Source organism: Cyrtonyx montezumae, unplaced genomic scaffold (assembly GCF_038088225.1).
Source record: "Cyrtonyx montezumae isolate F1298 unplaced genomic scaffold, pur_monq_1.0 scaffold_3, whole genome shotgun sequence".
Lineage (NCBI taxonomy): Eukaryota > Metazoa > Chordata > Aves > Galliformes > Odontophoridae > Cyrtonyx > Cyrtonyx montezumae.
In genome coordinates, this window is record NW_027072034.1 from 90,132,388 (window position 1) to 90,149,768 (window position 17,381).

Here is a 17,381-nt window from a genome sequence, read left to right on the forward strand (position 1 = left end):
GTACGGAATTTCTTGCATTTTGAATCTGAAGAACTCATCATAACTCACTCAAAAAATAATAAAAAATAATAATTTCATGACTGTCTAAATGAAAATAGCAACTGCTACATGAAAGTAAAAAAGAATGACACAAATTTGACTTGTTAGTTACAAAGTAAATAACCTCCAACACTCCAGTGTATGAATTCTAGATTGAAATATATTAAGATATATTCTGTGACTCTTCTGAGCTTATTAAAAAGCTATGTGGCAAGTATGATGATTTAGCAATTAAAGGAAAAGGAAGGGACAACTCTTTAAAGTTGTTTCGTAAGTATAATTCTAAAGTTTGTTACGTATCTTCATTTCTCCCAAGTATGTACACGTGAAAAACAGAAATGCTGTTAAAACTATTTAACAAGTTTGACTAAGTTCTCCGCAAATGGAGAGCTCTGGTGGGGTCACATTCCACACTGAAGCACAGAACTGTCTACACAAGGAAATAGAATTCCTTTCAGTGAGCAGCTGCTGCTACCATTGCATTTCACATAGTAATGGCTCTGACATGGCTGGGTGGAGACAGGAGCAGTGGCTTCTGGGGGAGGACTGTGAACAAAGTGTGGCATGTTAGTAAGAGCACAGTGCAGCAGTCTGCTCCAGCAGGGTGAGCACCTCTCTCCTGTTGGAGGTTTGGCTCATCTATCCGCTACCTCACATGCAACAAATCCAATCATGGTTTCCACTAGGCAGAAAGCTCTTGACAAAATGAATGTGACTACCCAGACCGAGCTCCTGTCTAGAAATGCAGCTGCTCAAGACTCTGGCTACAGGGAGTGCCTGAGCCTGCTGCTGGCAGCAGAGAATGGTAGAGACACCACCTGTGTGAGGTATGAGCAGGTCGATGATCTGCTCAGCCTGGTGGCAGAGGTCAAGGAGGATGTGGAGAGACTAAGGAGTACCGGGAATTGTGAGCAGGAAACAGACCGGTGGATCAACTCTGTCACACCTATGAGAAAGGTAGGTATCAACCTGATTGGGTGATACAACCCAAGTAGTGGTGGAACCCCTGCCTTGCTGTTGTTAGGAAGAGGGACGAGACCTGAGAGATAGGGAGGAATAGAAGCAGGTCCCCATTTAGCATTTCAAAAACACCCCCCTCATCATCCACCTTCTTTCCAGGTGCCCTTATGAAACAGGTTTAAGGCTTTAGAACCAAAGGGAGAGGTAAGTGGGGGACATGGTGGAAAGGAGGCTGTCTAGGGCAATGAGGTCGATTCCATGCCTCAAGATTGCCTCCACCAAGAAGGAATTAAGGGTAATTGTCATGAGCAACTCCTTCTGAGAGGAATGGAGGGCCTCATAAGTCAACCAGACCCTACTCATAAAGAAGTGTGCTGCCTCCTTGGAGCATGGGTAAGAGACATTACTAAGAGATTCCCCAGTCTGGTTTGCCCCTCTGATTATTACCCTTTACTGACAGCTCAAGCTGGCAGAGAGAAGCCTAAGAGCTAATAGGGACTTCAGGAGACTGGGGAAGTTAATGGACAGTACAGGTGGTGTTTTCCTCTATCCCTTCAGTGGCAGAAGGGGATACTGAGAGGACACGGAAAACCTATCATACAAATATGGCTAATAGGATGATGCCATTGCAGGAATTTTGGCGTTTTCAACCACAGGGCAGTTTACTTGGCATCTGGCCTGATGTCTGCTAATGAGATCCACCTGGGTCAAAGGGAGAAAGGAATTCTGAACCAGGAGCTGTCTAGGCTCATTAACAGGGCTTTAAAGTACATGGGTGTTAGCAAGCCTGTCCATAATGAATGGGATAGCATAGCTAGATTAAAAGGACAATGTGCTAGCTAGGGGCAACCTGCTGCATCCTATGAAGATGAAGGCAACAAGGAAACTAAGGGAACATACTTAAAAGAATTAAGGAGTTATCCTCAAAGAAGGTAACAAGATGAGCTGCCCTGCTGAAGTGCCTTTACACCAACACATGTATCTTGGAAAGCAAACAGGAGAGCTGGAAGTCATCATGTTACTGGAAAACTGATGTAGCTGTTATCACCAAAACCTGGTAGGATGATGCCCATGACTGGAATGTGGCTATTGACAGCTACAAATTGCTCAGAAGAAACAGGGATGGAAGGAAGGGAGGAGGCATTGCCCTCTACATGAGGGAAGGAATAGAGTGTGAAGAATGGCCAAGAGCAAGCTGAAAACCTATGGGCAAGAGTTAGAGTTAATTGCCACAAAGGGACCTCTGTGGTTGGGGTCTACTACAGGCTGCCTGATCAAGCACAACCTGGTAACGAAGCCTTATTCCTCCAGCTACAAGAGGGGTCATGTTTGCAGGCTCTCATCCTGCTGGGGAACTTTAAGCACCCTGACATTATCTGGAAAAGTATCACAGTGAGCTGCGGGCGATCCAGGAGGCTCATGGAATGCACTAAAGATAACTTCTTGAGACAGATAATAGATAGTCCTCCCAGAGGGGATGTGATTTTGAACCTGCTGCTCATCGATGCAAGTGAACTGACTGGTGACATCAGGATTGGAGGCTGCCAGAACAGTACTGACAATGCAAAAGTGAAGTTCATGCTCTTGAGGAATATCAAACATACAAAAGAGTAAAATCAGGAAGCTTACTTCTAGGAAAGTCAAACTCCAACTCTTTGGAGGGAGGTTGGTTAACAAAAGCCCCTGGGAATCTGCCCTCCAGAACAAGGGAGTGGAGCAGAGCTGGCAGATCTTTATGGAAGTTCTCCTTGGGACCCAAAAGCTCTCCATCCCCAGTTGTAGGAAGACAGAAAAGGAAGGAAAGAGACCAGCATGGCAGAAATGGGACCTTCTGGTCTGACCAGAGGACAATGCACAGGTAGTGGTAGCAGGGACAGGTAACTTAAGAACACTACTAAGCTGTGTAGGGATGAAGTCAGGGAGGCCAAGGCCCATCTGGAACTGACCTTGGCAAGGGGTGCAAAGAAGGATAAGAATGGATTCATAGGTACACCTTTTGGAAAAGGAAAGTCAGGAGGGTGTAACCCTCACACTGAGCAATACAAGCAGGCTAGTAACAACAGACAAGCAGACGGCTGAGGTACCCAACAACATTTTTTTCCCCTCAGTCTTCACTATTTCTCTACACATAGCCATCAAGTGAACAGTTAACGAGGTGGAAACTGGGGGAATGATGCACTATAAATGAAAATCAGGTTTGTGACTACCTGAGGAACCTGAATGTCCGTAAGTCCTGATGAGATATGTAACAGTCCTGAGAAAACTGGCTGACATTGTCACAAAACTACTCGTGATATTTGAAAAGTCATGGTGGTCAGGTGAAGTCACTGGTGACTGGGGAAAAAGACAACATCATACCTATTTTTAAGAAGGGTAGAACAGATTACTCAGGGAAGCACCAATCTGTCATCCTCACCTCTGTGCCAGAGAAAATCATTGAGCAGATCCTCTTGGAAGCAACACTAAAGCACATGGAAGAGAGGGAGGTGATACAAGAAAACTATGGCTTCACCAAGGGCAGGTTGGGCCTAAACAACTGTGTTGCTTTTTTATGATGGTGTTATCTGTGTCAGTCGACAAGGGAAGAACCACTGATATCTTCAGTCTGGACTTCAGTAAGGACCTTTAACGTGGTCCCCCACAACATCCTTTTCTCCAAATGGGAAAGTTATGGATTTGATGTGTGATACCTTCAAAGCACGAGGAACGGGTTGAGAGATTGAACCCAGAGAATGGTAGCCAGTGGCTCAATGTTTAAAAGAAAATCAGTGACAAGTGATGGAGTCAAGAGTCAGTACTGGGACCACTGCTCTTTGACATCTTCATCAATGGTGATGACATTGGGATCACATGCACTCTCAACAAGTTTGTGGATAACACCAAGCTGTGTTGTGCAACTGACATGCTGGAGGAACAGGATGTCATCCAGACAGATGTAGATAGGCTTGAGCAAACAAAGACAAGTATAAGCTCTTGCACCTGGGACATGGCAACCCCTGCTGTTCATTTAACTTGGAGGATATAAGCATTGCCCTGATGAAAAGGACCTGGGGTTCCTGGTAGATAGCAAATTAGCCATCAGTGTGCCATTGCAGCACTGAAAGCCAACTGTCCCATGGACTACATCAAAAGAAGCACAGCCAGCAGGCTAAAAGAGGCGATCCTATCCCTCTATTCTGAGCTGGTAAGGCCTCATCTAGAGTACTGTGTCTAGATACAGAGCCCTCAGTAAAGGAGACATACGAATCTTCAGAGCACATCCAAAGGAAGGATGGTCAAGTACTCAAATTATATTAATAGTGTCTGATACTTCACATTGAGCACAAACAGGACTCAAGCTGACAAGTTCTAGAGCTTCTTTGGTCCTCTTCCTGATTTGTGTTGGTATATAATCCACCCAAAAGTACTGCCATAAAAAAATAACAATAGTAGTTCTACTCCGTATGGGTCATCTTAATTGTAACTTTGCACATTCCCATGTTTGTTTGTTTGTTTTTCTAACAAAATATTATTTTCAGTGAAACTCTTGATGAGATAATCTTGCTAGTGAAAAACTCCAAATGGTAGTGAATATGTCACTGAATTTCTCCAAGTGGAAAGAACTACAGCTACTGACATTTACTGATGCTTGCTGAATGTTTATGGAGATCAAACAGTAGATGTCAGCACAGCAAGGATGACAGGTTTCAGCAGTGATGACAGCCAGCAGTGGTTCATCTCTACTGGTACAGACTTTTAGAAGTGCAGCCTACAGGCTCTCGTTCATCGTTGGTGAAAATGCCAACAATAATGGTGGTAACTATGCTGAAACAGTGTTTTGTAGCTGAGAATTTGCTCTATCACATGGTGTTATTATACTCTTTGTATCTGTTGTAGTCTCCCAGGAAATAAATAGGAGGTATTACTTTCAGAGTGACTTACATACAAAAACAATATTCACATTTTCAAATTGAGGATATTTATGAAAAATGTCATGTAAATTAGATACTCAATTTCCATCTAAAACCAAAGGTAGATTATATTAAAATTGTCTACATTACTTCTAACGACTCAACATGGCTAGTGTGCAAGCACAGAAACATTTATGTTTAATAGTACAGAAATAGAAATAGGAAAGACAGCAAAATGGTATGATATTTTCCATGTGTACATGATCTAGGTATGCCTGTCATCCCTCAATCTCCAGAGCCAGCTCAAGAAGAGGAACTGTTTCACAGTTTAACTTCCCAGTAACAGAAGAATCTGTATATTCAGAATTCAGCTGTCCAGTTTAATTATGGCTCAGAGTATGGTTAAGCCCATATTTTCTATCCTCCTCCTCAAATATGAACTGAAGTTAAGGTGGAGTTACTTAAAATTGAATTGAAGCTTCAACAAAAAACAGGCTAAAGCTATGCTTTTTTTGCTTTTAGCTTTCATATACACTGTCATAGAATTTTCTAAGTTGGAAGGGACCCATAAGGATTATCAACTCCAACTCCTGTTTACACTGGACCACCCAAAAATGACAGCATATGCCTGAGAGCGCTGTCCAGATGCTTGTTCAACTCTGGTAAACTCTGCAATTATCATTTCCCTCAGGAGCCTGTTACAGTGCCTGACAACCCCCAGTAGAGAACCTTTTCCTCATATCCAACTTTAACCTTCCCTGTTGCAGCTTCATACCACTCCCTCAGGTCACTATCAATGGTGACTAGAAAGAGGAGAATCAGCACCTCCCCCTCTATTCCCCCTCATGAGGAAGCCATAGCTGCAGTGTGGTCTCCCTTCAGTCTCTTACTCTCTAGGCTGAACAAACCAAGGGATTTCCTCTTTCTCTCACACATCTTCCCCTCTAGATCCTTCACCATCTTCATAGTCCTTCTTTGGACACTCCGATAGTTTTATGTTCTTTTTGTACTGCGGTGTCCAAAACTGCAAACAGTACTCAAGGTGAGGCCATACCAGTGCAGCATAGAATAGGACAATTACTCCCCTCAATTGGTTAGCAATGCTTGATGCACCTCAGGATACAGTTGGTCTTCCTGGATACCTGGGCACCCTGTTGACTTGTGTTCAATTTACTGTACTATCAATCAAGATCCCCAAAACTCTTTCAGCAGGGATGAAAGTTGTTGTTAAACTATGTGCTTTGGTGATTGCTTGGCTCTCTAATTTGTCTAAATCCATTTGCAAGGCCTCTCCATCCTTGATAGATTCATCAGCTTCTCCCAGTTTAGTACTGTCAGCAAACTTGATTTAAAACACCTTCCAGTCCTACATCCAAATCAGTTATTAAAACATTACATAGAATTAGCTCTAAAACAGAGTCCTGAGGAGCCCCACTAGTGACCAGCTGCCAGCACGATGTTGCCCCAATTACTATACATCTTTGGACCGAACCCATCAATCAATTTTTCACACAGCACATTAAATTTCTGTCCAGAAGAATACTGTGTGAAACAGTAATGAAAGTTCTACTGAAATCCAAGGAGATAACACCAACTGGTTTCCCCTGGTCAACTGGATGGATGACACCTTGTCATAAAACGAAATGAACTTAATTAAACAGGACCTTCCCCTCATGAACCCATACTGGCTGTGACTATTGACTGCATTGTCTTTCAAGTGTTTTTCAATAACTCTTAGCATATTTTTCTCCATAATTTTATCAGGCATTGAAGTGATACTGACAGACGTCTTGCCCTTCTTGAAAATTGGAACGTTTGCCAGCTCTTAGTCAAATGGGGCCTCTCCACATTTCCAAGGCTGTTGAAAAATAATTGAGAGAGTTATCATGATGACATTGGCCAGCACTCTGAGTACGCTGGGATGAATCCCAGTGGATGAATTCCATAGACTTATATGCATCCAGATGGAGCAGCAAATCCCACACAAGTTCAGTGTTGTATGGGAATTGACTAAGGCCACCTACAGTGCAAGAGCCCATCATCAGCATTGAAGACAAACATAAAGAAGGCATTAAACATCTCTACTTCATATATGTCCCTGTAAGATTACCATTTTCATCAAGTAAACAAGCCATGCTCTCTTGGGTCCTCCTTTTGTTAACATATTAAAAAGAAAACCTTAATACTGTCCCTCACAGTACTGGATAGCTCCAACCCTAAGCTTTGGCCACACTTATTTTCTCCTTATGAATGTGAACAGAATGCCTGCAGTCTCCCCCATGTCACCTGGCCCTTGCTTCCAGTAGCCATACACTTCCATTTTCCACCTAAGCTCTAAAAGAAGATCCTTGTTCAGACAAGCTGGTCTTCTGCTCTCCCTGTTTGATTTCTAGCATTTGGAAATTGCCTGTTTCTGTTCTCTCAAGAGCAGAAGGAGGTACTTAAAAAGTGACCAGCACTGATGAACCCCAACACTTCCAAAAGAAGTTTCCCAGAAGATCTTATTAATAACTACTCTGAATAGCCTGAAATCTGCTCTCCCTATATCCAGCACTGAGGCAGTTTTCCTCCTTTCACTTACTTTAAATTTCAACCACTTCATGGTCACTATTACCAAGATAGCCACCAATCGCTCTTTCACTAAATGGTCTTTTTCCTCATAATTAAAGGCTTTATCACTTAAATTTCCACATTTAGTGGAAACTCAATGAAATGAACCCCTGAACATCAACAGCTTCAAAAATAAACAGATGAAACATCATCTAATAACAGTAATGATTGTACATGCAATTTAATTCCAGCTAAGAATTAATGCACAACCTTTGCATAATTATGTACTGATCTATCAACATTTTTATTTAGCATAAGCTTTATCTTTCTAAAATATCACTTAAGAACATCACTCAAAATGAAATAGTAGTATTGCACTAGTCATTTTTTTAATCATTACTTTTTGCAGCAGTAGAAATATTGTTAACCTGAAGTCACTGCTGCAATAAAAATTGCAAAGATGTTCCCTCAACAAAAATGGGGAACAGAAACAAAGGACTCCAAACAAAAACATTTTTAGTACATTCAAAAAAGAACTATAGATCTATTAAGTTAGAAGAACAGAAGCTAGATGGCAGAAGAAAAAGTCTATTTCAAAAAGATCACACAACATCAACTACATTGTGCTGTGAAAAATGAGCCTGCTTAACTTCCAGAAACTGTTGACGATGGGAAAAAATGTGTATAACCACAACTAGAGTTTTCCAACAGCAATGTGGTACTCAAATAAAACTGTGTGGTAAATCAAAGAAATAGCAGAGGAAAAATTATGATCCAGTTCTTAGTGAATAATCAAAAACTGTTGTCTGCAGCTAGACCAAACATTGTTAAGTCTTATCAGCTAAACAATCTATCCAAATAATTGAGTTCCCACTTCGAGAGCTAGAACTCAAGCACTGTTTTTCTTTCTTGAACCAGATGTTCTTTTTCAGATTTGTAAATTAGAGAATGTCACCTACTAATGGGATTATTAAGAGAAAACAGATAATCTGCATCTGAAAACAGAATACGGATAACAACAACTGAGGGATTCTTTTAACCTAAAGAATCATATTAAAGCTAAGGTGAACTGCTAATTTTCAGCAGTGTGTGGAGACAGGACAAGGGGAAACAGACATAAACTGCAGCATAGGACGTTCTACACAAATGTGCGCAAGAACTTCTTTACGGTGAGGGTGACGGAGCACTGGCAAAGGCTGCACAGGGGGGTTGTGGAGTCTCCTTCTCTGGAGATATTCAAGACCTGTCTGGGTGCCTACCTGTGCGACCTGGTGTAGGGAACCTGCTTTGGCAGGGGGGTCGGACTCAATGATCTCTTTAAGTCCCTTCCAACCCTACAATTCTGTGATACATACCACATGTACCTTATTAACACCTTTCTGCTTTTCATGTTCACATAGGTTTTCAATATACACTGTGAATCTACCAGAAGAACTTTTATGCTTGCATATATATATTCCAGGTATTTATAAAGAGACTGGAAAAAAAAAAATGCATCCCCCCAAAAGCTGTATCTTTGCCACTCTCTATAACATTTGAAAAGTTATGGCAATCAGGTGAAGTCCCTGGTGACTGGATAAAAGGCAACATCATACCCATTTTTAAGAAGGGTAAAAAAAGATGACCCCTGGAACTACCAACTTACCAATCTCACCTCTGTGCCAGGGAAGAACATGGAACAGATCCTTCTGGAAGCTATGCTATGGAACATGGAAGGCAGAAAGGTGATAAAGGAGAACCAAGATGACTTCACCAAGGACAAATCCTGCTTAACCAATATAGTGGCCTTCTATAATTGCTGTCAATGCATCAATGAACAAGGGAAGAGCCACTGATGTCATCTATCTAGAGTTCAGCAAGTACTTTTGGCACAGTACCCTACAACATCCTTCTCTCCAAACTGGAAATGTGTGGATTTGATAGGTGGACTGCTTGATGAACAAAGAACTGGCTGCAGGATCGAGTCCAGAGAGTGGTGGTCAATGCTCAATGTCTGGATGGAGATCAGTGAAGAGTCCTCTAGGTGTTGGGGCCAAAACTCTTAATAGCTTTATGAAGGACATCGACAGCTGGTTTGAGTACACCCTCAGCAAGTTGCAGATAACATAACAAGCTGTAGAGTGCAGTCAGCACACCAGAGGGATGGAACACCATCCAGAGGGACCTAAACAGACTTGAGTAGTATGCCCAGGTGAATCTCTTGAGGTTTGACAAGTCTAAATGCAAGATCTTCCACCCGGTTTGAGGTAAACCTCACTATCAATACAAGATGGGGGATGTAAGGATTGAGTGCAGCCCTGATGGGAAGCTGAACATGAGTCAGCAATATGCCCACACAGCCCAGAAAGCCAAATATATCCTGGACTGCATCAAAAGAAGCATGACCAGCAAGTGGAAGGAGGTGATCGTACCCCTCTACTCTGCACTGGTAAGGCCTCATCTGGACTACTGCATCCAGGTGTGGAGTCCTCAGTACAGGAGAGACATTGACCTGTTGGACTGCATCCAGAGGAGGGCCACAAAAATGATACAAGGGATGAAATATTTCTCCAGCATGGACAGGGTGAGAGAGCTGGGGGCTTTAAGCCTGGAGAAGGGAAGGCTGCGAGATGACCAGATAGCAGCCACTCAGTATCTAAAGGGAAGCTACAGAAAAGAGGAGGACAGACTCTTTAGCAGGATCTGTGGTGATAGATCATAGGGAAATGGTTTCAAGCTCAAATGGGTAGATTTAGGTCAGATACAAGAAAAAAAATCCTTTACAGTGAGAGTGGTAAGGCACTAGAACAGGCTACCTGTGTTGTGGTTGATGCTCTGCCCCTGGAGACTATCAAGGTGACACCGAGTAAGGCCCTGGGAAACTTGATCTAGCTGTGTTGTCCCTGATCATTGCAGGGGTGTTGGACTAGATGGCCTTCAGAGGTTACTTCCAACTCTAAGGATTCTATGATTCTATCTTACTATTAAATTGCTTTCAGATGGTACTGATAGCTGTAAGAAAGTTCTAGACTGTGACTACAATTCAATAGCTTTCTTGAATGAATATTTACAGTCAAAGAAAAAAATCAGGATTAAATTCCAGAGCTTCGAGCATCCATTATCTATAGAACTAAAAAGAGTCCAGAAAATGAATTGGAAAAACTTACCGAACAAAAAAGATAAAGTCTGTATTCTGGTTCTGCCACTTATCTTAAATTTTTAAAATTATTTACATTTTAGTATTTTGTATTCTGAGAAACACAAATTTATTTTTTTAAATAAGTCCCAGGAGCTTCCCATATTTTTATTGAATATGCAATGACAAGGTGACTGACAAAGCTTCTCACAAAATAAATAAATAAATAGAACAGTATTTCATATTTATTTGCAAGAGAGAAGGCCAAAATGTGAGTCTATGTTGTTAAGACCCTTTTTAACAACATTAAAGGTTACATGCTTCTGGAAAGAAGCAGTGTACAATTGGAAAATCTTTAAAACAAAAAGCAACATCTTGATCAGTAGAGATTACTTAAGCTGAAAACAACATTAGAAAATAGCCCTTGTGATTGTCAATGAAATCAACTCTAAGCCAGACCTGAAAAGCCAAAAAAGACTATGAAATGACAAGAAAAATAACTGGTTTAGTTGTTTAAGTCAGATTAATGAAATCTTCTCAGAACTAAATACAACAAACTCACAACAACAAAAAGTCTGATCTAAACATTGGCCTGCTTTAAAGATATGACCACCTGTTTGGCTCTATTACCTTCAAACCAACTTTGGATAATACAAAATACATTGAAACTTCTGGCACTTGTGATTAACAGTCAGTTAATTAGGAAGTATAAAACAATATGAATACTTTTTAAGATGTTATATATACTTAATCTATAATATGTAGCAATTGTTACAGTCAAATATTAGAATTAAAACTTCATAAACAAGGAATAAAGTCACAGAATTAAAAAATGATTTGGGTTGTTAAGGACCTTTAAGATCATCTAGTTCCAACCTCCATGCTACAGGCAAGGGATATCTCCCTCTAGACTGCTCAAAGCCCCATCCAGTCTGCCATTGAATGCATCCAAGGTGGGAACATCCAAAGCCTCTCTGGGAAACCTGTTCCAGTGTCTCACCTCCCTCACAGTAAAGAATTTCTTCCTTATATCTAGTCTAAATCTACACTCTTACAGTTTAAAGCCACTTTCCCTCATCCTATTGCTAAATGCTCTTCTAAAAAGGCCCTCCTCAGTTTTTGCAGTAGGGCTCCTTCACCTACTGGAACACTGCTAATTAGGTCCCCTCAGAGCCTTCTCTTCCCTAGGCCGAAGTGTCCCACCTCTCTCAGCCTGTCCTCATAGGAGAGGTGCTCCAGCAGTCTGACCATCTCCATGGCCCTTCTCTGGACCCACCCTGCACATCCACCTTGTGCTGGGGACCCCAGAACTGAATGTAGTACTCCAGGTCTTCAAGTCTATGCACATTTAAAGCATAGGACTCAAGAATAATTTGAGTTAAAGTCTTAACATGAAAACTCCCCAGTATCCCAGAATCATTACTGCTTTTCAAGTCAACAGAATATAATAATAATAAATATAATACAATAATACATTTTCCAGATTTTTGCTATACAATGCAAATTATACCATTAGTATTCAAGTCAACTAATAATTTTCAAACAATTAGCCATAACTACTCAAGAACATAAGTCACAGTGGCAAAGCGTTGTTTTTACTAAGTAGTTCTATGAAACAAATTGTACTGTAATTGAGTTATCTGAGTGACCATGATGTAGACCATTAAACCTATATTCCTGTTAATGTAAAAATCAGGTTTGGGTTTGAAGACCCTAAAGATTCTTCTAATTCAAAATGCTCTGGAGCAGGCCTGCAGGTACTGAGAGGATATGTTCAACATAAACATACATCACACAAAACATTCTTGAAAATACAATCATACTGCAAGAAATGAAATTACCTGGAGTATCTTGTAATGATCTTGATGTGAAAGAGTTTCTTTTTTCTCCTTCAATAAATTCATTTCTAGAACACTATGTTTTTCCTGTAAACATTCTAATTCCTGTAAAGATTGCAAAGTATAACACATGTAGTTGAAAACGTTTGTGAACGGTGAAAATACAGATTTAGGTCATTATCAGCTTCAATTCTGAAGACCATAACATTTTCTATCATAACATCAGAAGTTACTTAAAGTCAAGTATTTCCACATTTTCAATGGTTTCTGTCTTTGTACAGTTGAAGACCTTAAGTGCTTTTAGAAAATGGTTTCACTAAAAGGCACCTCCATCTCCAAAATGACTAGAATCTTAACATCCTGTACTAGTCCAACACAGCACAAACCAAAGAAGAGGAAGGAAAATGACATTGCTAACTTCCAAAATCATTTGCTGTACAAAAAGCTAAAGACCTTTTTTTCATGTTGCTGTTGCTCCTACCAAACTCTTTCCTATAACTGAACTCTTGGCACCCTTTAGTTGCTTAACAACAATTATTTTCTCCCTCAAGAAGCCAATTTAGAAACAAATGACCTGACAAATCACTGTACAGCTATTCAAAGAACTGTACAACTGAGATGGGTAAAAGGAGGACAAAAGAAGCACATATGCTTAGCGCAGTCCTGCATTTGGATGAAATGAGAACAGCATTTGAGATTCAAAGCCTGATTCAAGTGTGGAGAAATAGGTTCTGCAACACTTTTTCACATAAAGCAGGCATGTCTAGCCTACAGCCTACAGGTTACATGCAGCCCTGCCCAAGCATGTACTGTGGCCTGCTTCCTCTGCAACACCATCAAGCTCTTTCCCACTGAGTGGCCCAGCCCATCCCCAAGTGTGCACCTATCAGTCAGCAACAACCAACAATCTGTGTGAGGGCACTGTCTGGGCTGAAATCAGCACAATGCAAGGGAGAGGGGAGGAGGAAAGGGGAAATGGGGAGCACACAGTGCATTGTTAAGGCAAATAATTGTGTGCATTTTGATAAATTGGCTAATTACAGTCCTTTAAACAGCGAAGAATACACAGCCTTGATTTCCACTTTGACAAAGGAATTTGTCAAAAGGCTTAAAGATTGCTTAGAAAAATAAACTTTTTACATATATTTATGATATTCAGTTGACGTAAATACATTACTTGCAAATTTTCAAATGGAACATGCCAACTTGCAATCAGACATTCAACTCAAAGAAAAAACTGATAATGTCTCTTTACTAGACTTTTATAAGACTTTTCTGATGACAGAAAAATATCCCTTGCTTCACAATCACACATTCAAAACATCACTTTGGCAGTACATGTATTTCTGAACATTTTTCAAAGGTGAAGGACAGAATGAAACTCTTTGATGGACAAACACCTTGAAAACTCACTAAGAAGTGCTAACACTTACACTGAACCAGAGTGATGTATCAGTTTCACAAAAACAAGGACAAATATCCCATGAGTCTTATGTTTTAGTGGCTCTTTTTAATGTTTCAATAAAAAAAAATAAAGTGTAAAGTAAGTTTTGTTAGTTATACTGGCCCAAGATAATAATTCTTAACTCACTATGGTAAAAAAGGTTGGACACCCATGATGCAGTGCTTATTATTTTATGTATCCCTTTCATAATCTGTACCCATGCTAACCTTTACTTACCTTTTGGTATGCTCTTAATTCCCAGCAGTATCAATCCACCCTAAGTCCTTCCCAATCTTGGCTTTAGTTACTCTTCCCCATCTTCATTTTTACTTCCAACAAATGACTCCCTTCTTACCTAGCATTCCTTGGTAGGTATCCTATCGATGGATAGTATAAAGACTCTAACAAATTAAACTTTCTTACTGTAAGAGACTTGAGCTGAGTTAATGTCTCAAATACTAGGCATAAAAAGAATATGCTGTAATCACCTGAAGGATCACCTGTGAGAGACTGAGGTGTTGCCCAGCCTCCCACCTGGAAGGTCATAGAACAATAGACTGAGCATATATGAACCAGAGAATAAACAGTATAAATGCCACTGGAGGACCACAACTTTGAGCAGAGCCCGTGGCTGGATCCAAGGGTGGTGATATCCTTTCTCCGTTCCTTCTCCTTTTCACTTCACTTTCAGTTATAATTCTACTGAGTCTGAAGTAAATCTGTGATTTGTCTGAACTTCAAGTAACTGTCATTACTTCTGGTTACCAAACAGAATTAAAAAGTTAACTTCACCCTAGCCCACCAAGGGGATGGGACACTTACTCTCCAGTGTCTCAGTGACCTTTGATTTACTCAGATACATAACAACAAGCATATGGTACTCAGATACATAACAACAATGCTTGTTACTCTGCAACATTCAGTAAAGAAGCAATATGAAGAATTTAGCTACCAGACCTTTGGAAGAGGAGTTAAAAAAAAAAAAAAAAAAAAAAAAGGCATTATGTTCACATACACAGCCAAAGGCATGTTCAGCTTCATAGATCACACACAGACACACACAGAACATTGGTAAGGTACTATAGATTCATAACATATGGCTTTATTCTGAGACATCTTGTCTTCTATATACTGGCTCCATTTATCTTCTCTTAAAAAGCTTTGGAAATGTCTTTTTTTTTTTTTCTTAAGGAAAAAAAGAAACATACCTTTTTAATTTTTAATTTTTCTTCTTCAGCAGCACAAAGATTGATTTCTAGATTTGCTAGAGTTTCTTGAAGGCAGCTCTTTGGTTCATTTGTTCTCTGTGTCTGAGCATCGTCCATAGCAATAGCTGATGCAAGTAAAGACTTATCTTCATTTAAATTCAAAGAGGTAATTGGAATATCTACTTGAATCTAATTTATAAGAAAAACGAAACAGTAAAGAGAATTTAATATTCCAGTCGAGTTAAATTGCATTTTCAACTGAAATTACAGATCTTTATAAATGTGAACACAAAGGTTAATTATTTGTAATCATAATTCTCCATGATTTGCCATGCACCCTCTCACACGTATAATATGCTGGCCAAAAAGAAAACGCCAACAATGGAACAGTAACTAGAACTTCTACATACATTCAGACCAATCCTGCACATCTCCTCCATTGCTTTTCAAGAAATATTCTGTAGAAGGCTGACATCGGATACTTCAGTTCTGAATGAGGTCAAAATACTAAAGAGAGGTGGAAAAGGGGACAAAAATGAAAAGAAACCACTGGCCTCAAAGCATCAGGCTTACATGGATTAGTCACTCTCTGGCTTTCATCCGATGTAGAATACAAGCAGTAGCCATAGAAAGTGAACAGATTTTAATAAAAAAATGTATTCTGATTTTAAACTAAAAAATACTTTGACTACACCAACAGAATAAGAGTAACTAAGACAGGTTTGCAGCAGTTAGCTAATGTTATTTTGGTAAATTGCACGAGTACAAGAACTGAAACAGAGGCCTCTTAAATTTACTACTTAAGACAGAAATAACATTAACAAAATCATACTTTCAGCAAAGCATAAAAATGAATTAGGTGAAATTTTAAATATCTCATGGTGCAGTTAACAGAAAATAAGGCTTCTCTTTTCTTTTCCTAATTTAAATCGAATGCCTTACAAGAAACAATATAGCTACAAAAGAAATACTAATGAAAAAAGCTAGCACTTTAACTTCAGCTACCATTTGTTTTCTAACAACTTTTTGAAAGCTAACAGCACTTGAGATTTGGGTTCAATGAAAAACAAGCAAAAAATTGAGCAGTGAGCTTGACTGAACATGAATGCTGTATGGGAACTGCTGAATCACGGCCTGAACCACTGATTGGTCACCTGAGGTGAGCACTGAGTCAGCCATAGGGCCACAGGTGAAGGTGATATACCTGTGTGATTGGAAGGGGTAGAGCCTGGCTCCACCTCTCCCAAACCCCATTTAGGGGCTGACCACTAGGGAAGGATCTTTTCTCGGAGATCCCTCTTACGTGGAGTCCCCTGTGAGCCTTGACATCCTGAAGGTGAGCCATCTTCTCTTTTGTATTATTTGTATCCCATCTATATAGAACTACTCAAAATATACTATTATTTATACTATTTTGTTGTGAAGTACCATCCTTGGGAGTTATTTACCCCACAAATGCATAAGCTGCAGTTTGCGCTCTCAATTCCCCTTCTGTCAGAAACAAAGAAAAGCTAGTTGTACTCTGGGACCCCCAAAAGAAGGACAAGAACCTGTTACCCAAGACCAAAAGAAAGATAAAAGGGCTGGAGCACTTCTCCAATGAAAACAGACAAAGGGAACTGAGCTGGTTCAGCCTGGAGAAAAGGTTCCAGTGAGACCACTTTACCACTTACAATATTTAATGGGGGCGTATACGAAGGATGGGGAGGAACTCTTAACAAGAAATGCAGTGATAGGACAAGGGGTAATAGTTTTGAACTAGAAGAGGGTAGATTTAAATATTAGAAATATTTACTCAGAGGGTGGTGAGGCACTGGCACATGCTGCCCTGAGAAGCAATGAATACCTCATCTCTGGAGGTGTTCAAAGCCAGGTTGTATGGGGTTCAGGCAACCCAATACAGTAGAAAGCGTCCCTTCCCAGGACTGGGGGGGCTGGAACTAGATGACTTCTAATGTCCCTTCCAAACCAAATCATCCTACAGTTCTTTGAGTCTTCAAATTTAAGAAAATAAAAATAAAATTAATTCTCATTAAGGGGGAAAATAAATGTTAATTACCTAATTGTTATATCACTTAAGAATTAAACATAAGTATGATATATGATATATATGATAGTATGACATATCTTCACAGATTAAACTAATTTTCATTCCTAGTACTATAAACATGCTTTTAATATACTTATCACTCTTACAGTCCATACCAAACCAGTATGGTATCTCCCAGTTACACTTGAACATTATTTTACTATGTTCCGTGCTCCTAAAGAATCAAATTATTTTACTTGAGAACCAAAATCACAAAAAGCAAAGTGATAGGTTTTGCTCTTAAAACA

The 17,381-nt window shown here is 40.0% G+C and overlaps 1 protein-coding gene across 9 annotated transcripts in view; it reads right to left on the reverse strand.

Annotated features, from left to right (window-relative positions):
* CCDC91 (coiled-coil domain containing 91) overlaps positions 1–17,381 on the reverse strand; it is a 143,273-nt gene that overhangs the window by 96,381 nt on the left and 29,511 nt on the right. For all 9 annotated transcript variants that reach the window (XM_065742332.1, XM_065742328.1, XM_065742327.1 and 6 more), the window contains 2 exons: positions 15,045–15,233; positions 12,396–12,497 (listed from right to left, as the gene is read on the reverse strand). In XM_065742332.1, coding sequence (XP_065598404.1) covers positions 12,396–12,497; positions 15,045–15,233 — 291 coding nt within the window. The remainder of the gene's footprint in view (positions 1–12,395; positions 12,498–15,044; positions 15,234–17,381) is intronic.